The sequence below is a fragment of the Labeo rohita genome, chromosome 4, assembly GCF_022985175.1.
Source record: "Labeo rohita strain BAU-BD-2019 chromosome 4, IGBB_LRoh.1.0, whole genome shotgun sequence".
NCBI lineage: Eukaryota > Metazoa > Chordata > Actinopteri > Cypriniformes > Cyprinidae > Labeo > Labeo rohita.
The window spans coordinates 24,788,834-24,814,906 of NC_066872.1; the positions used below are offsets into that span (position 1 = coordinate 24,788,834).

General features: G+C 34.4%; 1 protein-coding gene and 1 long non-coding RNA gene across 2 annotated transcripts in view; one reads left to right on the forward strand and one right to left on the reverse strand.

The window, feature by feature from the left end:
• Positions 1-26,073, forward strand: part of LOC127163932 (uncharacterized) — a 76,273-nt gene that overhangs the window by 7,821 nt on the left and 42,379 nt on the right. The window lies entirely within an intron of this gene.
• prkcq (protein kinase C, theta) lies at positions 861-24,353 on the reverse strand. Its single transcript, XM_051107439.1, is given in 19 exon segments — positions 861-2,170; positions 4,647-4,775; positions 4,872-5,060; positions 6,243-6,381; positions 6,474-6,536; positions 6,656-6,747; positions 8,038-8,211; positions 9,262-9,419; positions 11,874-12,012; positions 13,844-13,953; positions 15,603-15,732; positions 16,125-16,210; positions 16,315-16,346; positions 17,825-18,005; positions 18,605-18,665; positions 18,952-19,110; positions 19,112-19,152; positions 23,413-23,810; positions 24,272-24,353. Coding segments are annotated over 18 exon segments (2,160 nt in total). The 5' UTR covers positions 23,531-23,810; positions 24,272-24,353; the 3' UTR covers positions 861-2,011.

A 26,073-nucleotide genomic window follows, 5' to 3' on the forward strand; every position in this document is an offset into this window, starting at 1 on the left:
TCACCTAAATTCAAAAGCATGGTTTGCAAATTTATTTTCATGAGCATTCTGTAATGTGAATGTAGTCGCAGCTAAATGTTATGACATAAAGTAGAACGTTTAGAAAGGAAAACTTCAAAGAGAGAGAGAGAAAAATGAGGGAGAATCAAAGTCTGAATGATTTACTGCCATTGTATGAACAATATGTAATCATGTAATTCACTAAAAGGAATTGTAAATAATTATGAGCATTAAAATGTAATATACTCTAATTATGATTACTTATTTTTTCGAAACTAATTATGTAATTCAGATTACATGTAATCTGTTACTACCCAGCTCTGATTATGCATAATTTAATGTCTTCCAATATCCATTGTTTTTGTAGACGTGAGCAAAAAACACAATGAAACCATTCTACCATACATTCAGTATGACGGGTTGTAACAGAAGTCATTGATTAAATTTGTCCTAAAGACCCCACTCAACAAATGTCAATCAAAAAATACTGAGAAAACCTCCTTTAAAGTTGTCCAAATGACTGTAGCAATGCGTATTACTCATCCAAAAATAAGTTTTGATATATTCACGGTAGGAAATGTACAAAATATCTTAGTGGAACATGATCTTTACTTAATATCCCAATGATTTTTGGCATTAAAGAAAAACGATAGTTTTGATTTAGAATTTTTAGTTTAGTCAACTAAAATATTTCAGTTGTCACTTTAGTTAACATTAAGTAACTTAAAATTTTAAGTTGACTAAACTAAATTTAAGTTGAAACAACTTTTTTTTTTTTTTTTAACAGTGTATTGTTGGATATTGTTCCAAAATATGTTACTTAAGAACAAATACGCTTCTCTTTGATGTTTATGGCTTTGTTGAATCACAGTTTAATTTATTAATCAATAAGGTTTTAATTTTTCATGCACTGTAAAATAACCATACATTTAATAAAATGACAAGGGATCACACATAGGAAATAATTTTAAGATGTCTCAAAATAAATCATAATGCTGACTATACAGAAAACATGAATTTGTAAGAAAGAACTTTTCCCCAAATATATTTAGTTCTTGTGCACCACATATTAATTTCCTAGAATTCATATATAACTTTGTACAATCCAAAGAACATAACTGATCCTAACTAAGCGGTAACTTACAATTTGCTACACTCTGTGACATTTTTCCACTATACACACAAGGCCTTTAGAAGTCAGACTGGAACACATAATAATACAAATCATTATTAAAGATATGGACATCACAGCATATGCATTCTAATAAAACATAAATTCATCTTCTGTAACAACTTTCATGATGCACAACAAAACACAAGTATCTTGATATGATATTAGTTTCAAACAATAGCATAAAAACCATCACAATATGAGATGTACATTAAGCTCAAATTCAAATGTCAAATTCATTGCCATTGTCAAAAACATATATTTCCCCCAAACTAGCTTGTGAATTAATCTTTTAATAATTTCAATCTTTAACTGGGACATTTAATAATGTCCACATTTCCCCGTTTCCATTTTTAACGCACTGTAGATACTCCAGTCATTCCAGTAACACATTTCTGTACTTTTTAAACAGTAGTGGTGGAGATTTTTCTGTAGGATAATATCTTTTAACCAGTAGGAGGCGACAGATTGCCTTATTCACTTCAACTCGTTCAAAACAGTTTGTTTTTGCTTCTGTTGGAAGTTTGTTTGGAATTATTTTCAATGGCAGAGCAAAATAGAAGTAGGCAATACTGTCTTTACAACGTATGTTGCTCAATATTACCTTCTTGTTTAGTTTTTAAGTCCCCAGAACCAACACGTTTATCGTTTGCACCTCACTAAAAGGCAAGGATAATATAATAATAAAAATATACACCTTCTATAATATCATTTGACTTATTGACTGACCGTAGCATTAAATGAGGTTGACTAGAGGCTGATATGATGTTTAGGTGAGTGTTTGTCTTTTGGTTTGGACGTTTTCACAGTATTTGCACAAATGTCTTGTTTGTTTGTGAGTCAGGGGTTCTTGAGACGGGCCATGGCGGGGTTGATGAAGGAGAAGTTGTTGAACATGGTCTGGTCCACGCTGTTGATGATTATACGGTCTGTGACGGAAAGTCGAGGCTTCTCGTTTATGAACTCCTTATCGAAGTTACTACAGTCATTTGCTGATTTCTGTAAAAAGAAAGTTAGTGTGTCAGTCACGGATACCGTTGAGGTCAAAAGTTTACATCCCCCTTTCAGAATCATTAAAAATGGCGACATTGACCAAAATAAGAGGGATACAAAGTTCATGTTATTATTTAGTACTGACCTGAATAAGATAGTTCACATAAAAGATGTTTACGCATGGCCCATGAAAGAAAATAATAGTTGAATTTATAAAATGACCCGGTTCAAAAGTTTACATCCCCTTGATTCTTAATACTGTGTTGTTACCTGAATGATCCACAGCTGTGTGTGTGTTTTTTAGTGATAGCTGTTCAGAAAAAATCTTCAGGTCCCACAATTTTTTTTTTTTTTTTTGTGTGTGTGTATTTGAACCCTTTCCAACAATGATTTTGAGATGCGTCTTTTCATACTGAGGACATCTGAAGGACTCAAGGTTCAAACGTTCCATGCATTAAGAGCAGGGGGTGAAAACTTTTTGAATTTGAAGATCAGGGTAAATTTAACTTATTTTTTTCTGGGAAACATGTAACTATCTTCTGTAACCTCTGAAGGGCAGTGCTGAATGAAAAATATGACACTTAGGCAAAATAATAAAAATGTAGGGTACGACGGGGCTAAAGGCGCCTAGATTGCCACTAGATTGCAGAAAAACGTGGCGTAGCACATTCCAAAACATCCGTTTTTCAACATACACATCCGATATTGGTTGATCCCTGACGTGATCGCAGGTTGCAAAGTCAGTTCTGTGCTTACTTGATCTAATATTTGATGTTTTTAAAAATGTTGTAGACTTAAGTAACAAATGAGAATCGCTAAAATTATAAAATATATCTTGAGACAAATGACTTCTTAATGATTTTTAGTATTGTCTAAGATAATTAAAACAGCAGTTTTTAAATAACAAAAGAATATGTAAATATACGGTATTTGGGGTAAAAAGCGCCCCTGCTGTTGGGGCTAAAAGGCACAATATTAACAAGATAATTAATAGAAGGCTGACTTATCCATTTGTCGACATGATGGTAAATATCATATATTATGTTGGGTGTTCATCTTAGAGATCATCACCATGTTTAGAATGAAACCATCATTTTAAAAACATGCTATTAATCATGTCATATAATAAAATATCATTTGTTGCTGCTACTGTAAATCTAGATTAAATTATTATGGGATCTCCTTCGATGCTTTAACATATTTTAATGACAGTATGTTTATTGAACAAAAAATAATTATTTTATCAAAATGAGCAGAAAATAGTACAGACTTTGCTAAAGTGATTGTTTTGAGCAAGTATTAACTTAAACAAACAAACAAAAAAAAGTATTTGTATCAATACTGTGTGCCTTTTACCCCATGCTGGTGGGCCTTTCACCCCATGTGTGGGGTAAAAGGCCCCCCTTGCCACCTCATACATTTATGAGATTTTTTTAACAAAATAAACAACTTGTAGGATTTATTTTCACACAAAATATGTTGCTCGATAAATGTTCGATACAAACGTATGTATTTTTCTGCAATCATATTCTTCAGGCACAGTAAAAAGCACATTTTTTCTCTTAGTGGGTGCCTTTAGCCCTGTTGTAGCCTTCACATCTCCATTCTGTTCAAAAGTTTTCACCCCCCAGCACCTAATGTATGGTTTTTCCTTCTGAAGCATCAGTGAGTGTTTGAACCTTCAGTAATAGTTGCATACGAGTCCCTTAGTTGTCCTCAGTGTGAAAAGATGGATCTCAAAATTATACAGTCATTATTGGAAAGGGTTCATATACACAAAAATGCTGAAAACCCAAAGAATTTGTGTGAGCTGAAGGGTTTTTCTGAAGAATAGCGGCCAGTTTAATTGTTCAGGACAAAAAAAACAGTGGATCAGGCAACAACACAGTATTAAGAATCAAGGGGATGTAAACTTATGACCCGGGTGATTTTTATAAACTCAGCTATTATTTTCTCTTGTGGATTATATGTAAACGTATTTTATGTGAACATCTTATTCAGGTCAGTACTAAATAAACAACATGCATTTTGTATGTTGGTAAAATAATTAACATTTTGAATGATTCAGAAAGGGGGATGTAAACTTTTGACCTCAGCTGTAAACTCTGTTCCAAAACTTAGTGAGCTGCTGCCTTGCCGTTTACTGTTTACATACGCAGCTGCCTGCTTATTTACCATCTTAATTAAACAAACGGATCTTCAGAAGTTACTGATTTGAAGTGGTCTTTAGCATCTTTATCATATTAAAAGCATACTTAATGTTAGCATGTTGCTAAGCTAAAAACACAACACTACTATATAACGCTACAGCACTGAACAGTTTTTATCTTAGTGAACTATAAATGTTTAGTTTTTCAAGTTCAATATTGTATACATTCCTTGCATTCAAGCTGCCAAAACCAAAAATAAAATGTTATCTAGGTAGGCAGCTTGTTAGGTTTTGGAATGGAACAAGAGTCTTTTACAGCAATAATGAACTTACCACAGTGGGCTTGAAGGGTGGCTCGACCTGTCGTTTTTCTAGTGCTATCCAGTCTGTGTCTCTGAAGAACGGATGGTGTCGTATATTTCCTTTCACACCCAGTCTTCGCTCTGGTTCCCGGACAAATAGCTGTAACATTCAGAAAACCCAGTTGTAGTTTATGACAAACTGAGACCCACAAATCGGAACAAATCATTCTTTTATTTGACGTTAACTCCAACGTACCTTAACAAGAATGTCCCGTGCATCTCTAGTTAACCAGCGTGGATAGCACGGGTCATCTGTGCGAATTGACTGAAACAGCTCTTCCTCATCATGGCCATGAAATGGGGATTGGCCAATCAGCATCTCATAAAGGAGGACACCAAATGACCACCAGTCTACAGAAGTCCCATATTTCTGCCCAAGCAGAATCTGTGAAACAACATACAGTGTACATTTGTATTCATTTATATACTTTATTTAATATTATTACATTTTGTGCAATAATTTTTACATGTAAACAATTAAAAATAATATACAGTTGAAGTCAAAAGTTTACATACACCTTGCAGAATCTGCAAAATAAGATAATACAAAATGCATGTTATGCAAAATTCACATAAAAGACATTTACATATAGTCCACAACAAGAGAAAATAATAGTTGAATTTATAAAAATGACCCTTTTCAAAAGTTTATGTACACTTCATTCTTAATACTGTGTTTTTTTTAAGTGATAGTTGTTCATGAGTCCCTTGTTTGTCCTGAACAGTTAAACTGCCTGCTGTTCTTTAGAAAAATCCTTCAGGTCCCACAAGTTCTTTGAACCCTTTCCAACAATGACTGTATGATTTTGAGATCCATCTTTTCACACTGAGGACAACTGAGGGACTCGTATGCAATTACAGAAGAACCTATTATAGAAGGTTCAAACGCTCACTGATGCTACAGAAGGAAACGCGATGCGCTAAGAGCCAGGTGTGTAAACTTTTGAACAGAATGAAGATGTGTACATTTTTCTTATTTTGCCTAAATATCATATTTTCTTCATTTAGTACTGCCCATCAGAAGCTACAACACATGCTCCTTAAAAGACAAAATAAGTTAAATTTACCCTGATCTTTAAATTCCAAAAGTTTTCACCCCCTGGATCTTAATGCATCATCTTTCCTTCTGAAGCATCAGTGAGCGCTTGAACCTTTTGTAATAGTTGCATATGAGTCTCTCAGTTTTCCTCAATGTGAAAAGATGGATCTCAAAATCATACAGTCATTGTTGGAAAGGGTTCAAATACACAAAATGCTGCAAAAACCAAAGAGTTCAGGACAAACAAGGTACTCGTGAACATGATCATGATCATTCAGGTAACAACACAATATTAAGAATCAAGTTTATGTAAACTTCTGAATGGGGTAATTTTGATAAATGTTACTATTATTTTCTCTTGTGGACTTTATGTAAACATCTTTTATGTAAAATATCTTAGGTCAGTGCCAAAAAAAAAAAATGCATTTTGTATGATTCTTCTTATTTTGATAAAATAATTAACAGATTCTGCAAGGTGTATGTAAACTTTTGACTTCAACTGTATGTGACTTTAGTAAAAGTGGTCACCTCAGGAGCGATGTAGTCTGGTGTTCCACAGAAGGTGCATGTTCTGGCTTCTCCAAACATGTTCTCTTTACACATGCCAAAATCTGCAATCTTGATGTGACCATCGATGTCTAGCAAAATGTTATCTAGCTTAAGGTCTCTGTGGAGGCATAATACTATATTAAAATATCTGTCTGTCAGCGCCATCTCAGTTCATATTTTATGTAATATAGTTTCCACAGTAGTGTATACCTGTACACAATGCCTTTAGAATGTAGAAACTGCAGCCCACAAACGATCTCGGCCCCGTAGAACCTATCGACAGAGAGAAAGAGAGAGGAGAGGTGGTGTAAGAGTGCAAAAACAGAGAAAAGAAGAGTAGGCAGAGTCTCGGCTTTTAAAATGTGTTTGTGGGGGCTGCATATGAGTCTCACGTGGACCGTGGAAGGTCAAATCTGTGGCAGGTCTGGATGTGGAACATTAAGTCGCCCCCATTTAAGTACTCCATCACGAAGAAGAGATTTTCCTATCGAGACCAATACGGAAACAGATCAGTTCAGAGGGTCAAACAAAACCACATCAATTCAGTATGCAAGAGTGACTCAATGTGTGTCATGGGGTGGGCGGAATGACCAAAATCCTATATTGTAATATTTCAGGGCCATTACTTAAATTTATAGGCCTTGAAAAAAAGTTTTTTTTATTCTCTATATATTTATTAATTCCAAATAAAATATAAAGTATAGGACCTTAAAGGAGAAGTCCACTTCTTGTTTTTTTGAAAGTGGACTTCTCCTTTAAAGGGAACCCCATGCATTAAGATTTGTATGGTTTAATATAACAAATGATGTATTTTACTGAAATATGTAGTGGAAAACCCATAAAAGATTTGTTATTTTAAAAATCCACATGGTTTTATACATATTTTTAACTATGGGCGTGCCATTATTTATGATGTGAAATGGTTGCACTTGGTGAGCTACTTGCGCTGCCAGCTTTTTACCGCAACAGAACTCTACATTGTGTGGCTTTTGGTTGTAATTTTCAGTTGAAGAGCAATAAGAGAAGCGATGCAGGTCTTCACTGCTTTCCTAATGATAAGTAGAGGAGAAAAGAATGGGAAGATGCCTGTGGAACAGTAAAACTGTCTAAAGACCTGCGTCTTTGTTCTCTCCACTTTAGCCCTGATGCCTTTGAGGCTTTTAGTAGACCACAGCTACTGAAAGAGCTTACAAACGGCAGAGACAAGAAACACTAGATGCCAGGATATAAACATGTCAATGCTTGTCATGACGCCGAAGCCACTAAAGGTGTTTCTCAGCATGGATTTCACATGATATCCGAGGGTGTTTAGACTCCTTGTGAAAAATCGATGGTATGGCATTTGGTTTAAGTTTACGCTTATCCATCGCAACTTTTAAGCTCTTTCAGTAGCTGTGGTCATCGTATCAGTGTTTTATTTTCTGGGTTGTGTTGCCATAAAAAATAGCAACAGGTAGTGCCAGTAGCTCACCAAGTGCAACCATTTGACATCATCGAAATAATGGAAATAATATATAAATGGAATAATGAAATAATACATATTTCAGTAAGAGACATCAACGTTTATGTTATATTAAGCCATACAAGTCTTAATACCCAGGGTACCCTTTCTTATTGGTGACCATTGTAAAAACTTCAAACTAATTAAAAAAATATATAAACATAACCGTATTGTAAAAACCATAAACATTTGAAATATATAGCAAAATCTTTACTGGTTGACACATTTCTATATGTCATACTGCCCAGTCCTAAATGTGCCGGTGTGTATTACCTTGGTCTGGAAGGTGCAGTAGAGGTGTGTGAGGAAGGGGTGTTCCCAGGCCAAAGAGAGTACTCGCCTCTCCACCATAGTGCACTCAACATCATCATCCATCAGAACCACATCCTTTTTCAAGGCCTTTACTGCAAAAAACTGCCCTGTGCCTTTCAGCTCAGCCAGGAATACCTACAAATACATATGCAATATGCAAGTTCCAAAATGCAGTCCAATAGGCTGTTTGCCTAATTCAGTTATGCCAGATATAGTATAGCAGCTGTCCATGAAAGTTACCAAAATAGCCACCAAATGAACTGACTTCAAGGAACAAATAACATGAATTTAAAGGAGCACTCCACTTTTTTTAAAAAATAGGCTTACTGTCCAACTCACCAAGAGTTAAACAGTTGAGTTTTACCGTTTTCGAATCCATTCAGCCGATCTCCAGCTCTGGCGGTGACACTTTTAGCATGACTTAGCATAGATAATTGAATCTGATTAGACGGATAGCATCTCGCTCAAAAATGACCATATATAATGACGATATTTTTCTTATTTTAAAACTTGACTCTTCTGTAGTTACATCGTTTACTAAGGCTGACGGAAAATGAAAAGTTGCAGTTTTCTAGGCTGATATGGCTAGGACATATACTCTAAATTCCTTGATTGTTACGCCGAAATAAGAGTATAGTTCCTAGCCATATCGACCTAGAAAATCACAACTTCTCATTTTTCGTCCAGTTTTAAATAGGAAAAATATTGAAACTCTTTGGTTATTTTTGAGCAAGATGCTAACGTTCTAATCGGATTCAACGATCTATGCTAAGCTGTGCTAAACGCCAGTCTCGGAGATCGGCTGAATGGATTCAAAAAAACGGTAAAACTCAACTGTTTAACTCGAGGGGAGTTGGAAATGAGTCTATTTTCCAAAAAGTGGAGTGTTCCTTTAAAAATCTGTGTGTGTAGCAGACCAATGATTTTATTAAAAATGTGTATCCAAATTGGCCAGGTACACCCAGGATTCAATACAGCAAAATTTTGCCAAGATTCTGTTTGATTTTCCTGTTTGGCATCCTCACAGTAGGATTCAATGGTTATTCATTGAAGATTTGTTAATTATATCGGCTTGACTCACGCAATCAAAGGATGCCTTGTTTCTAGGCCAGTCCTTTCAAAAGTAAGTATATACTGTAGTTTAAATAGAAATTAACTGCTTTGAGTTGAATGTGCTATTCTTACCTTTCCGAAGCTTCCCTTGCCCAGCATCTTATGCAGAGTAAAATTTTCTAGGTTGAATTTGTGGTGCTCTTTGCGTGGGGTGGCGTACAGTGGCTCAGACTGTTCAAGGCTTGGCCTGCGGCCCTCAGCCGGAGAGTCCCATGAAATACCCTGATGCTCTGTAGGGAAGAACCAAGAACAGTTGGACATAAATGGACCGAACAGGACAGAATTAATCAACCAATCAATCCAAAACCTAAAAAAACCCCCAAAAATTAGGATGCGAAGTCTGTTCCAAATGGTAGACAGTAAAATTATACTTCATAGGTTATTCTGGCCAAATAATAAGGCTGTATCTCGCATATATTTATAAAATAAGTCCTGGATTCTCAGTTATGGTGGATTATGTCAGAGGATGTTACAGAATGCATATCCGATGCTGTAAAATGCAGATAGAAAATAGTTCCGTCTAATTAAAATAGAATGTATTTTTGTGCTTATGACGTTGTTAGCTTTGCAACATGCTAATGTCAAACTCCACTGGAATCTACTGTTATTTAAGCTTTGAAGCCAGTTCAGTGTCTACTTCCTTTCGATCACTACCTAGTTCCTTTCTGGTAATTTCTAGAGTGGGAGACAAACTTCTACCGGACGACATTTCCAGATATTTTTGTATGTTTAGTCTGTGGTGTGAGTGCTTATACCGAGGCTCTGTTTCGTAATTTTGAATCTATGGAAGCCCACGTTCAGATCACAAATGACTGGGTCCATGACTTGGAAGCCTACAAAGCGCCGAGTGAAAATATTAAGGTGACCATATTTCTGAAATGAAAACCGGAGACAATTCCTAGTTCAGTGGTCAAAATATCACTTAAATCACACTTGTGATTATATACGAATTAAAAAACGGGGACAATATGTTTTTGTTTTTTAATCGTTGTGGGATTAACATCTTAATTGATAATTACAGTGATGTTTGAGGATGTTTATACAATTCAACAAAAATCACACAATGAAAAATACCAATAAACAGTAGGATTAGGGTGAATTCAGGTAAAGTGGAAATTTACATACCCAGTTTTTTTTCTTTTCTTTTCTTTACTACTTTTGTTAACTTTAAGGTCCAGCTATAATATTTCAATCTGAATATAGTTCATATAAAGTGTTATTTTAAAAGGTATACAACAATAAACATTTTGAGATCATGCACTCCAGAAAATTAAATTGCACTTCTGATTAAATATCAGGATATTGTTAAAATGAACTCTACAAAACTTTTAAAATGTGACTATGGCTTTATAAGAACACAACATTAAAAAAAAAAAATTTAACATTAAATATAAGAACATATGATAAATAAAACTGTATTGAACAAATATGCTATTTTGTCATTTTCACAACTGTGAGTGCAACTTTACAAATGTTATGTTTATGCTTTTTAATCACTAATCAGGCTTATTATTTTGCATTTTAGGCTCATTTGACCATATGAACACAAAGTATGTGCTTTCTGCAAATGTAACTGTGCAAGTAACTGATTAGTTTAATTTTCTTTATTATTCATATCGTTGTGATGGCGGAAGTTTCAGGAATGTTTAATACTGTGTGCAAAACAATCACGCTCCCTTATTATGCCTTGTTATACAGTGCACACAAACAATATTACTTGGCTTCAACATGCATATTAGTATATGACAAAACTGAAACCAATAACGTGTTCTCTTTTGACAACTGATGATAATAGCGCTCGTGGCTTTAGTAGCGGCGCCCGACCAGTCCGCTTGGATACATCGGACACATGACTCCCTTCATTCTGTTTTCAGGCCGAAAAACAATAAAAAGAAAGTCTGTTGTCTGTTTTTTACCGTCGATCATGCAAACGGACATTACATCCAACAATGCGACAAGTTCTTCCCATGACTAAAACTTAATCGCCGCTTCACAACAAGTGGCCTCACAATATGGCGATTTTTCCCATCAGCCACCGCGGCACTAGAGCGGAACGTCACGCCCCTATCCCCTATACACCCGCGCTACTTATGATTGGTTTTGTAGTCCAGGGTCACATAAGTTAAACAGCTTTTGCACTGCATAGTTCTAGGAATTAGACTGCATGAGGATTCCTAGACAACCAATTTTCCCCTCGGGCCGTTTTCCTGGTTGCATTTGCACCGACAGCAGGAATTCTAAAGCAGCCAACAGCGATGTCTTTATTCGCCAATAAACAATAAAAGAAGAATTTTATTGTTATCTATATACACAGTTTACATGATTGAAAGAGCATGAAAATCTGACTAAATCTCCTACGACAACTTGCAGTGTTGCATATCATTGAGGCTGAGAAAAGAATCTCAGCTATTTTCCATGTTCATAGAGTAAGTATTTTTAAATGGCTTTTGCCAGGTTGCCGCTGTTAGGTATGCGTTTGGCCAATCAGCATACATTTACGTCACCGGTAGTTCCTGTAGAACTATTTTAGACCCTACTCTGAAATAGGAGCTAATTTAGTTATGCCAGATGAGTTCCTAGAACTAAATATGTTACTAGTTCCTGTGGTGCAAACGCACCATAAAGTGGGTACTTCCACCAGTACTTGTAGAAACTATGAAAAGGTTCCTCCAGTGTATATTTACCTTTGCGTGGTAGAGGTGGTGCAGGCGTGAGGGGTGAAATTGGTAAGCGGCCTGAAGGCTCTCTAGTGACCTCTGCTTGACTTGCGCCCACTGGACCCTCTCGACCAACAGTCTCAGTATCCCGAGAGCTGCGAGCCTGCTGTAGAAAGAAATGCACACACATCAGATCAGATCAAACAACCTGCACTGCACAATAATGTAGGTTATTCATGACGTGTACTATGTGAACACGTGTTCATGTATAATACGTTGAGTGTGTTGACCATATGTAGCATGTGGTCCTGTTGTACATTACTGCCGTTTTTCATACCTAAAGTTAGTATCCTATTTAAAATGGTATATTTTAACCAATATTAGTGTGGTATTTATTTTGTATGCTTATTAGAACATACATGACATTGTTAGCTTAGCAACGTGCTAATAACATTAATAATAACTCCTTTGGAATAAACTGTGCATGACTTGAGTCTGTTGCACTGTTATTGTACTGTGAGTGGGTTGTTAAAGAAATAGTAACCAACTCCACTACTCCAGGGGGCGATAGTTACATTTAAATGTTTGTGCCCTTAAACCCATGCCTTAAGAAAATTAACCATGGTTTTATTATAGTAAATTATAGTGTTTTTTTTTACGCCAATGTTTTTTTGCCGTATTGATTACCATTTGTAAAACCACAGTTTTACTACAAATACCATGGTTAAACTAGGGTTAGAATACCAAACCCATGGTTAATTTGTAGTTACCATGGTTTAAATATAGTAACCATCGTTTTTTGGTTTTATTTGTAGTAAAACCATGGTTAAAGGAAAAGTTTACTTCCAGAACAAAAATTTACTCGCTGCCTAGTCTTTCTTTCTTGAGTTGTAAAGAAATTATGTTTCTTGAGGGAAAACATTTCAGGATTTCTCTCCATACGGTGTACTTCAATGGTGCCCCCAAGTTTGAACTTCCAAAATGTAGTTTATATTCAGCTTCAAAGGGCTCTAAACGATCCCAGCCGAGGAAGAAGGGTCTTATCTAGCAAAACGGTCAGTCATTTTCAAAACAAAATTGATAATTTTTATACTTTTTAACCTCAAATGCTCGTCTCTGTGATGAGCATGCATAGTCTGTGTAATCTGGGTTAATACAGTAAGGGTGTATCGAAAAACTCCCGTCTCGTTTTCTTCTTCAACATCAAAATTGTCCTACATCGCTGTTTTACCTTTTTTTGTAAAGGCGTTTGTTCTTCTTTGCATGTTCACTTTGTAAACACTGGGTCAGTACTTTTGTAGCGATGTAGGACGATTTTGAAGTTTGGGAAGAAAACGAGATGGGAAGTTCACCCAAACCTAGACAAGACGAGAAGTTAAGGTTAAAAAATATATAAATTGTCAATTTGCTTCAAAAATGACAGATTGTTTTGCTAGATAAGACCCTTCTTCTTTGGCTGGGATCGTTTAGAGCCATTTGAAGTTGCATTTAAACTGCATTTTAGAATTTCAAACTTGGGGGCACCATTGAAGTCCACTATATGGAGATAATTCCTGAATTGTTTTCCTTAAGAATCATAATTTATTAACGACTGTAGAAAGAAAGAAAAATACATCTTGGGTGACAAGGGGGTGAGTACATTCTCTGTGAATTTTTGTTCTTGAACTGAACTTCTTCTTTTCATAAGGGATGTGGTATTAGGTAGCTTGCTGTTTACATGTGGAGTTTTACTTAAATTCAAACTGTAGCTATATAAGATAACTAAACGTGTGGTCACATTAGTCAAAATGTTAACATAGAACAACTTGAATCCTTTGCAAAAGCTGTCTGAGAAAATATTTTGCCCTCACTCAAATTTCCCAAACATGTGGGTTCCTATCGAAATGCCTGTATTTTATGCACTAAAATGCACCAAAAAGCAGTAAATGGTGTGATGTTCATTTAATGCCCGTGTCAGACTGCATGACATCTGTGGTTCATAATGTGTGTCTTCCAACCTGTTGAGTGGTCTCAATCATAGCCAGGGCCTCTGCCATTAGTTTCTGGTTGACACCACAAAGGTTTGCTACTTTCCTTTGACATTTATGGTGAACGTTCATGCCACACTCTGGAATAAGAGAAAATACCCAAAACATTAATCTGAAATGCAAGTCTAACATTCTGACAAGTGAAATCATATAAAACATGATTATACAAAAACTGGATTTCAGAATCTTGATTTTCAAGTTTTACTCATTTACTCTGCATTGGATTTACTTTGCATTACATTAGTGGTTTTGGTAACACTTTAGTATAGAGAACAATTCTCACTATTGAAGGAGAAGTCCACTTTCAGAACAACAATTTACAGATAATGTACTCTCCCCTTGTCATCCAAGATGTTCATGTCTGTCTTTCTTCAGTTGTAAAGAAATTGTTTTTTGAGGAAAACATTTCAGCATTTTTCTCCATATAGTGGACTTCTATGGTGCCCCGATTTTGAACTTCCAAAATGCAGTTTAAATGCAGCTCCAAACGATCCCAAATGCAGTTGTAAATGATCCCAGCCGAGAAAGAAGGGTCTTATCTAGCGAAACAATTGGTTATTTTCATAAAAATAATACAATTTATATACTTTTTAATGTCAAACGCTCGTCTTATCTTGCTCTGCCTGAACTGTTTTTGTTCCGGTTCATGACAGTTAGGGTATGTCGAAAAACTCTCATCTCATGTTCTCCCTCAACTTCAAAATCGTCCTATATCGCTGTTTTACCTTTTTTGCTAAGGGTGTTTGATCTTCTTTGAATTTTCACCTTGCAAAGACTGGGTCGGTACTTCTGCAGTGATGTAGGATGATTTTGAAATGATTTTTGAAGTTGAGGGAGAAAATACGATTGGAGTTTTCCAAATACCCTAACTGTTCAGTTCAGGGAAAGCAAGGCAAGACGAGCATTTGTGATTAAAAAGTTTAAATTGTATTTTTTAAAAATGAAAATAACCGATCGTTTCGCTACATAAGACCCTTCTTCCTTGGCTGGGATTGTTTACAACTGCAATTGGGATCGTTTGAAGCCGCATTTAAACTGCATTTTGGAAGTTTAAACTCGGGGCACTATATTAGTCCATTATATGGACAAAAATGCTGAAATGTTTTCCTTAAAAAACATAATTTCTTTACGACTGAAGAAAGAAAGACATGAACATCTTGGATGACAAGGGGGTGAGTACATTATCTGTAAATTTTTGTTCAGGAAGTGAACTTTTCTTTTAACTAGCTACTTATTAGCAAGCCTATTATTAACATATTGGCTGTTTATTAGTACTTATAAAGCACATATTTTGCATGACAATATTCTACATTCCTAATCCTACCCAATACCTGAACTTAAGAACTACCTTACTAACTATTAATAAGCAGCAAATTATGAGTTTGAGGCAAAAGCCATAGTTAATGGTTTGTTAATAGTGAGAAATGGACTTTAAAATAAAGTTAACTAAATGTAACTGAATTTGCCATATTGTATGCAAATGCTTCAAATAAAACAGGTCTTATGAATGTTTAGGGGTTATTCTGCAAAACAGATGACATTTGTGTCCTTGTAATATTAAGTAATATATTTCATTTAATAATTACATTTATTTAAACACATTTTTAGCTTAAATAGTATAGACATTTACTTGGAAAAACCATCTTTTCAAAATAAAAAAACAGAATGGTCCTTTCACAAAAAGAACCTTTGACATTCATAGTTGGCATGTGATTGTGTAATGAATCACCTTCACATTTAAGGCCTTGCCGAGCAAGACCCCACAACAAGGTTCCACAGTGCTCGCAGAACGTCGGGCTCATGTAGTTATAAACTTTAAACCTGTGAGGCATGTCAATCTTAAAGCGTTCCTTATGGATCTGAAACACACATATGCACACACATTTAGTGTAGAACATATACACACACACGGAAAATGTCTGTAACGTCATTCGTTATTTTCAGCGTGACTCAGTAAAGTATGGAAAAACTATTGTGTCATCTACCAATTAATGAAAGGGGAAGGAGTCTGAGACAAAAAGATGATTCATTTTCTGAAATATTTCTAATAGTTGCATTCATCTGCAGATTACTAAAGCTTTCTTGAAATCTATAATTAGCCTACAGTTGCATAAAATATCCAAAGGTCTCTGACTTATTGTAAAATCAGGGCACCAAAATCCTTTTGTGAGTGTAAAGTAACAAAAAAAAAAAACTTTGTGTGCCTGGTCTTATTGTATAAAAGGGTGATGATAAAGAACCGTGTATTTACCATGGTTTCTTTACTGTTTACTGCTGAGCCTGTGCATTTGGCGATGACTTTGTCAATACACTTTTTATGGATGGCGGCATTGCACTCTGAAAAAAAATAGAGAAGTGTGTAGTAGGAGTCCTGATACTGATTCAATGGAAACTGTATTAGGAACTGTGACAGCAATGAGGATATGAAAAAAATCACTTACGCCGACACTGATATCCCTGCTTATTCAGGCCCCTGAAGTAGGAAAATAAACCATAAAGAAAATATTTGTAATGTATCATGTAATGTAATGTACAATACTTATTTGTTGCATATACATATACAAAATATATATACATATATATATATATGTCACACATCTATATGTCATAATAACATTGTCACATGTCATAACAATCAAACGCTCTCCATTGACTTTATATTGCGGGAAGCTGCCTCCTTGTCATTTCTGACTTGCAACAAAAACAGAACAATGTCTAAAAGCTGCTGTGTGACAAGGTGTCCAGTAAACAAGCTAAAAAAAAAAACCCAAAAAATGAGAGTTTAAGGACAGAAATAGTTGTAGATGTCAGGTTGGATCATTTCTCCAACAAAATTAAGATAAAAAAGGAGCACTGACCAATAACATGTAGTTTTTTTTTAGCTTGTTTACTGTACACCTTGTCATACAGCAGCTTTTAGACATTTTTCTGTTTTTTGTTATAAGTCAGAAATGACAAGGAGGCAGCTTCCTGCAATACAAAGTCAGTGGAGACAGTGGGCGTGGTTTCCTCCAGTGGGCGTGGTTTTCGGATTATGACGCGTCACTCTGTCTCTATTGGATGCGGGGAGCTCTTAAAGAGATAGCAGTCCAATATTCCTGCTGCTTGTTATTCGTGTTCATCAAAAGACAAACAAAAGAGAGAAAATCTCTCACTGCCCTTGACTAAATCACTTTTGTAATTTTAACTTTAATATTGAGGAATATATATATATTTGCTGTTTATTAGAAGGCACACTGCATGTGTACTGTCAATCCATCATCTGAAAACAGCATAAACCAAAAGATCGATTGGGATTTAAGAATCGATATTGGTCCATCAAAATGAGTATCTATTAAATCGAGAAATAGTTTTTTAGCGTATTTTGTTGTTTGTAAACACTGCGCTGTCGTTTCGTAGGTTCATGATTAAAAATGAAAATGTGAACAAAATAAAAGCAATTAAATGTGATATAATTAAAATATGAAAATTAAAAGGACCGATAATAATCGATTATGACAGAATTTTTACGACCCTGTCACTATACATATACACGGGTGACAAAAATGATTATTTCTATGGTATCAATTTTCACCTTATTTAAAACAAAAATTATGTCATGATATATCGTTACCGTGAAATAAAACTACTCGTATCGTGATATAACATTTTGGTTTTATCGCCCACCCTAATTCAATGATTTCTTGATGTTTTAAGGAGACCATAATATCAGTTATATTGTTCACACTTTATTAGTGTATTTTGTTTTGGTCAGTCTTCCTTAAAAAAAAAAAAAAAAAACATTAATCAATGGTTTTATTGCAGTCCATATTATTAACCCATAAACTTCCACCCCATAGTGTTATTTTTTATTTATTTATTTTTTTTAATGTTATCTCTACAGAGAGTTGTATAGCTTTTAATTATTAGTAAGAGTGTTGTTTTAAATATGAATATTTGAGTGCATAATACCAGACAAACTCCTTGCAGACTGAGCAGAATGTCGGCTGAGGGAAAAAGGTGGCGGTAAACTCGTGACATTTGACCACGTGAACTTTGGCCTGTTTGATGGCTCCTCGTCTGTGATGCAGAGCGAACACCCCTTCTTTTTCCCGTTCGGTTTCTCCATCTCCTTCACCGTGACCCGCAGCATCTAAGTATAAACAAGAACCGACACAAAAACACCCAAAAAATTATTTATGATGACCCCTGATCCCATTACATAGTGAGATCAATTAAATCATAAAGACAGCATAATAGAAATAACATTATAGGCCAGGGGTCTCCAACCTTTTTTTCTCCACAGACCGGTTATGTTTTGAAAATATTCTCGCGGACCAGGGTGGGGGTTCTAATTTTAGACAGTTATACACCTGTCATCGGCATATGTTGAAGTAAATTCATCTCTTGTCATCTCTGAGAGAATATGCGCCGTTAATGCAGCGTTAGAAAACTTTGTTCGTTTTTTTACTAAGCCAGACAGATCAGAGCAATTTTTTATTTACTAATTTAACATGAAATTATCAAATTGTTACTCCATATCAATCGCATACAATGAAACTACAGAATAATTACACACAATAAATAACAGAACATCCTATCTATACCAATTTTCCCCAGAATGTTCTCGCGACCCGGTAGAAATTCTTCCACAGGCCAGTGGCTGGGGACCTCTGTTATAGCCTATATTAACATTAATATAGCCTATAATTGTGTGAGAGGTTGTTGGAACTGAATTAGAGAAATACTCACCACTCCTCTCCAAAAAATAGCGTGCTTCCATAAGTAAGCGACCCTGTGGCTTTAGTTCCACCTATAATACACAAAAATAAATCATATTAAATTATTGAAAATATACTGGAAACGTTTATAACACATCCATTTGCTCAGTTTTATTTATTAATTTATTATTATTATTTTTTAATAGTTTAGTGTTGTAATCTAACCATAATTGATTTTTTCCCCACTAAATAACAACAATAACGAAGATTGTAGCTAAGTCATTGGATGGACTGTATGTCAGCACTGGTAATGCATTTGTTTCCACTTTGCTTTGATTTAATTTGATTTTGTAAGCTTGATCACACACAAATTCTCACCCAGATCTCCAGTTTGCCATTCTCTTTCTTACAGCGTGAAGCGAGGGTGTCGAGTTGAACAGTAGCCTCTGTTTTTAGCTCAGCCGTCTTGTCCTTGACCACCACATGCATTACTCGTCCTCTGTGGACGTGAGCGTCAAATGTGCTGCTCCAGGGGGGGATACATGGTGGGCCGCTTCTGTTTGTACACCTGACCCTTTTCTATAGATGCACACAAAGATATAATACAAAAACAAATCTAAATCAGTTTCAGACCACTCACAGTTTGACTGGATAAGCTTTAAAAGTATCAGGACAAGTAAATCACTTCATGTGTGTTACAGCTTAACGGATCTGAAACTAATACTTGAGAAATGACACAATGCTTTTACTGTCTGATAGTAATCTGACAGCTTTACTGCAGGAAAACGAATATAGGACCAAATGAAACCGTGCAATTTTGGTAGAATGTCAACATTTTCCCTTAGCTTAAGTCAACATGACATTTAAAATCAGGTTTGTTTTCTTTCAATGCATGTTCCTGGTCTGCACGATGCATGTCAGAAAAACACATTTGTCTTAAAACGACTTTCCTTTTTGATGACATCATCAAGTCCTCTTCTTTTTAGCTCCTGCCCTCCAACCACCAGCTTTATTTTGGTGCATAACATGCACTTTTTATAATCCAATAAATTTCCAATGGATAAAATCAATTTTAGCTCTACATTTAATTTATTGGTTAAATATTTCACTTGTTATAGTTGCGAACACTAATTTGACATTTAACAGATTGAATGTAACAAACTGGTCATACATATGACTTGTACTTGATGGTGAAGATGTTTCAGAAGTGTTTGAGAATGACTTGACACATATTTTGACAGGTACGTGTGGTTGTGGTTGATTCTAGAGAATGAAACCAGAGGGGTTGCTGGGAAACCCTTGTGTCTTCAATAATGCTTAGTGGCTATGTTTGAGTAATATGCATGTGTGTACAACTGCTTATCATTTCATCTGATCTCAGCTACACCCACGTTTTACCAGCTATGGACATGTTCATGACTTTCTTTCTTCAGTCGTAAAGAAATTGTGTTTGAGGACAACATTTCAGGATTTTTCGCCTTATAATAGACTGATATGGTGCCCTGTGTTTGAACCAAAATGCAGTTTAAACGCAGCTTCAAACGATCCCAATGCGGTTGTAAATGATCCCAGCCGAGGAAGAAGGGTCTTATCTAGCAAAACGATTATTTTAATTTAAAAAATACAATTTAAATACTTTTTAATCTCAGACATTCGTCTTGTCTTCCTCTCTCTGAACTCTGTGTATACTGGTTCAAGACAGTTAGGGTATGTCGAAAAACTCCAATCGTATTTTCTCCCTCAACTTCAAAAATCATTTAAAAATCATCCTACATCACTGCAGAAGTACCGACCCAGTCTTTGCAACGTGAACATGCAAAGATCATCAAACACCCTTAACCAAAAAGGTAAAACAGCGAAATAGGAAAATTTTTAAGTTGAGGGAGAAAATGCGATTGGAGTTTTCGACATACCCTAAATGTCATGAGCCAGAATACACAGAGTTCAGGGAGAGTAAGACAACACCAGCGTTCAAAGCAAATCAAGAAGAATCAAATTAGTAACTATTTCTGCAAAAGTGCATTTAAATTCACCTACTTTTTTTTATTTATTTATTTTTTTTAATATGCACCATATATTTACTTGCACGGATGTCCATAGCTGGTAAAACGTGGGTGTAAATGAGATCAGATGAAATGGTAAATCTGTAAATTGTTGTTCTGGAAGTGGTCTTTAAGTCTTTCAAATGAACTGGTTGATTCAGTTCTTAAGTTTTTAACTCACTGAATCTATTATCCAGTTGCAGTGGCTTCAGAAAAATATAGTGCTAAAGTCCAGTGGAAATGTACGATACTTGGAAAAATTAAACATGACTGTTCACATTTGTTGTATTTTCTTAGAAAATAATGTTCAAAGGCTATCTAAATATATACGTGTATAATTAAAAAATATTTATGTATTTATGTGTATGTGTACATATATATGGATATATATATATATTTATTTATTTATTTATTTATTTATATTTATTTGCATAGAATTTACATGTACATATAAATATTTTGTATATAAAATAACATTTTTAAATATATACATGTATTTGTGTTTATTTATAAATGGGTCAAAGACGAAAAAGGGTTTAAGCATAAAAACAAAGTGTAACACTGCTTTAAATTGTTGTTTTTTTCCCCAGAAAATTATTAAAAAGTTTTCCATTTAATTTAATTTCACTTTTGTTTTTGCTTTTCTGAGCAAAAAATAAATATCCTACATTTTTCCCTAATTTACAGAAGACACCCACTAAAGTGTAACAGTCTTATCAGGCATATTTACAACAAAAATCAATTTATGACACATTAAACAACTAATTACTTTCACCCCAAATACTAATTAGTTGTAATTCTACATATTTAAAATTTGCCACTGTCGTAGACTTTGCCCATTTGTCAATAAGATTTTTTATACATTTAAAACACAATAAAATTTTATATGCTCCCTTATTCTTTTATATATTTTAATACAAGTTAGAATAAGCATGTTGTGTTTTTTTTCCCCCCATAAATATTGTGTTAAACTGAATGACAATGTAACAATATTTTAACCAAATTTTGACATTTTATTCTCCAAAAACTTATTTTAAACCTTAAGAGTAGACACTTACATTTAAAATGCTTTCAGTGGACATAAATCGCTTTTGTAAATTTCTTTTGACGTGGACATCTTAACGTCTTTGACCTATATACATAATAAATATACGCAGTACATACACATATATTAGGGTAAACACAATTTTTTATTTTGCATACGATTAATCGCGATTAATCGTTTGACAGCCCTACTCGTAGACTTTCAAATATACAATACCTGTAGTAATATGTATAAAAACATCTTGACAGCATCTTCAAAACATTTTGAATTGCATATTTGGCTCTCAGATGCCATCAGATGTTATGAAAACAGTTTTGGCTGCATGTTTGGTATCCGTCTGTCATTACCAACTAATTCTTTTGCTGAACAGTCTGATGACTCAGTACCCTATTTCAAATTGTGGGATGTGTGTGCGATAGACATATATGTGCTGTATGAATCACAACCTAAAGAGTGAGTTTAATAGGAAAGAAACAGATACCTCCTTTTTACTGACAATGACACTTATGACACACATTTCCCTTAAGGCAAGAATTCACACTTACACACTAAGCAAGCATTCTATAATGGCAAGCTGTGTTACAAACTTCGACCAGACACACTTTCACCTACCAAAACTGAGTAGGTTGGTCTTGTGGGTGTTTTTCCACTATGGGCAATTTTGTCTTTGTAAGCTTTTAGTAAACAACCTTTATTAAAAAAAAATATTCACAGTTCCGAATGTTTCTTTAACATTAACATTAACATTTAACATCTAACACTTTAACATGTACATGCATCACAGGAATTTATTTTATTTTTTATTTTATTTTATTTTTTTATCGAACCATTATGTCATTTCTATCACATCAAAAAATCAGCCTTGATTTTGTGGTAGAAATATGTTTTTTTGTTTTTTAAATAAAGTTTTGTATTATGGCATTTTATTATACATAAATACAATAAAATAATATTTTCAGACTTAACAGCATAATTTGCCAAAATTACAGCTTGATGCACAATAAAAAAATTCCACTTTCTAAATTATATTTACCTTAATTTTTAAACATTTTCTTTGCACATAATGTTTTTGTTTAATACAGTGCTCGTCTTGCATTATAGCATTTTATAATTCGTTAATACAATAAAAAAATATATATTTTCAGACTTAACAGTATAATTTGCCAAAATTACAGCTTGATACACAATAAAAATATTCAGTTTTTTTAAATATTTACCTTATTTTTTATTCATTTTCTTTGCACATCACATGATTCGTATTTAATTATTACTAAGTATGGTAACTTTAAAATATTTTTGGAGCAATGACTCTAGAATTAAGGTATATATTTATTTAGATAATCATAGTTTTAAACAATTAATTATTTATATTTGTTTTAATAGTTTTTCATATTGTAAGCATTTCACATTGATAGATTTTTATATTTTAAAATTAAAAGTGAGACAAGGGAAAAACAATATAGATAAAACAAAGATAAAATAAAAAAAATTAAAATCTGTACATTTAGACATTTGAAAAAGTGGCAAAACAATAAATTAAAATATTTTCCGTTATATGAAAGTCACATTAAAATACTCTTTTTACCATACGTTTATTATTTCTTTTTGCCACTTTTTAAAATTATGAATGATAAAAATTTTAAAAATGCCCATAATTGAAGAAACTACCCCATGGTGTCTGCTGTCTACCTACGGTTTTTATGCTTCCATAGTAAAACATCCTCATATATCTGAAGCAAAAGTATTTCTTACCAGTCTCCACAGCCTCTTTCATGTAGACAGCGCAGTATGGATTGAGTACTTCTTCATGGTAGGCAAGCCCAGGGTCCATCTCAAAACTCGAAAAACCAATCCTCAGGAACGGAGACATGACTGCAACCTCTCAGATCCAACAATAGCCTCTGATATACAATTTCCCTTGAAAGCGCGGTGGTTAATTCCACTGTAAGGATCTTCTGTACAGTGCTGTACTCCTATTTATTGTTGATTTTCATATTTGTAATGTCCGATAAAAAAGCTCCTTCGCTTTGTGGCATCCAAAGTAATATTTTTTCAGTTGAAGTGTTTAACTTTGTCCTTTGCCCATCAGATCTGGCTCTTATAGCCAGTGTTTTAGAAGGAATGATGTTGGGATGAAAACCAGGAACAGTCTACAAAAACAGAAGAAAATATCATAAATACAAGTAAGTATATATACAATAAGTAATAGTAAAGTAATAAATACAATAAGTATAGAAAAGTGCAACAGTAAAGAAATAAAAAAAAGTACATTAATTTAAAATATAACAGTAATACATATTAAATGAATATTAGTAAATGGATCGAAAGTCGATTTTCCTTTGACAACTTCAAAACTTTTGTAAACTTCATACACAACTCTATGTTCATGATTATATAATATTTATTAATAAAGTCACAATCACAATACTGTTTCCATTGAGTCTCCTTAAACCATTAACTAAAGCCCAGATGAAAAAAGGCATAAGCACATAAGCACATTCTAATCATTCTAATATGCTCTGTCTAATGGAAACATAGTTAAAAACATGCTTTAACTTCTTTCCATACTACACATGCTCTTTAAATTTACATGATACCAGTTTACACCCACCACCAACCATGTTTCAATCAACCAAAAACACTTAACATGCCATAAACTAAGCAGAAAAATAAAAAAAGGAAGAAAACACCCTGACTTGTTAAACAGATGTACCACAGAACCACACTAAGAGTGCTTACCAGTTGAAAGCTGTAAGGTAACTGGTGAAGAGAACGAACCAGAGAGAAAGAACTATTAATAGATGTGAAACACAAAACTCCCATCCAAACAGCTTGCCAGGATTCACTTCCCTGCTGAGTCACGGCCAAACAAGCAGTACTAACCCACACGTCATAGTCACACATTTACACTTTGCTCAAACTTGATGTGTATGTTATAGTGCATGATATTTATGGTGCAAAAATGGAGACCAAACTAGCTTTTTCCATTTTTTTTCAGCATTAACTCACCACCACGGTATTGGAGGTGGCGTGACAAACTAAGAAATGCTGTTAGAAACCGTTAAAGAAATATCCTGGTTAAGTTACTGTGTGTATTTATATATTTTTATATATATTGTGTGCATTCCGCATTTGCAAATCAGTCTGAATGAACAATATAATTGAATTAATGGAAAGACTAATTAAAAAAGGAAGTAAATAACTCACACTTAGATATAACCAAATTGTTACATCAAAATAAGACTTAAAGGAGAAGACCGCTTCCAGAACAACAGTTAACAAATAATGTACTCACATCCTTGTCATCCAAAATGTTCATGTCTTTCTGTCTTCAGTCGCAAAGAAATTGTTTTTTGAAAAAAAACAAGTGGACTTCAATGGTGCCCCGAGTTTGAATTTCCAAAATGCAGTTTAAATCCAAACGATCACAAATGTGGTTGTAAATGATCCCAGTTGAGGAAGAAGGGTCTTATCTAGATGATCTGTTATTTTCATAAAAATAATACAATTTATATACTTTTTAATGCCAAACGCTCATGTTGTTTTACTCTGCCTGGACTGTTTTTCGGTTCATGACAGTTAGGGTATGTCGAAAAACTCCCATCTCATGTTCTCCCTCAACTTCGAAATCGTCCTGTATAGCTGTTTTACCTTTTTTTTGTTAAGGGTGTTTGATCGTCTTTGCATGTTTACTTTGCAAAGACTGGGTTGGTACTTCTGCAGTGATGTAGGATGATTTTGAAATGATTTTTGAAGTTGAGGGAGAAAATACGATTGGAGTTTTTCGACATACGCTAACTGTCTTGAGTCAGAATACACAGAGTTCAGGCAGAGCAAGACAAGACGAGCGTTTGAGATTAAAAACGTATTTAAGTTGTATTTTTTTAAATGAAAACAACCGATCGTTTCGCTAGATAAGACCCTTCTTCCTCGGCTGGGATTGTTTACAACCACATTTGGGATCGTTTGAAGTCGCATATAAACTGCATTTTGGAAGTTCAAACTCGGGGCACCATATCAGTCCATTATATGGAGAAAAATCCTGAAATGTTTAACTCAAAAAACATAATTTCTTTACGACTGAAGAAAGAAAGACATGAACATCTTGCATGACAAGGGGGTGAGTACATTATATGTGAATCTTTGTTTTGGAAGTGGATTTCTCCTTTAAAATGGCATGAAAACATGACCTGTCTGTGTTTTTAGTAATCAGCTTGGTGAAATTCAAAGTAAATCTCCATGTCTGTGACCAGTATTTACCAAGCTTTGATGACTGATGATACAAAAAAATTAAAAAAGTGGTTAAAAGTTAACTGTTAAAAAAAAAACAAAAAGCTTAACGTAAGTTCACAAATAAAATATATTGTTTAAATTGTTGAGTTATTATTTTGGAATAAATGTAAAATGCTTAAC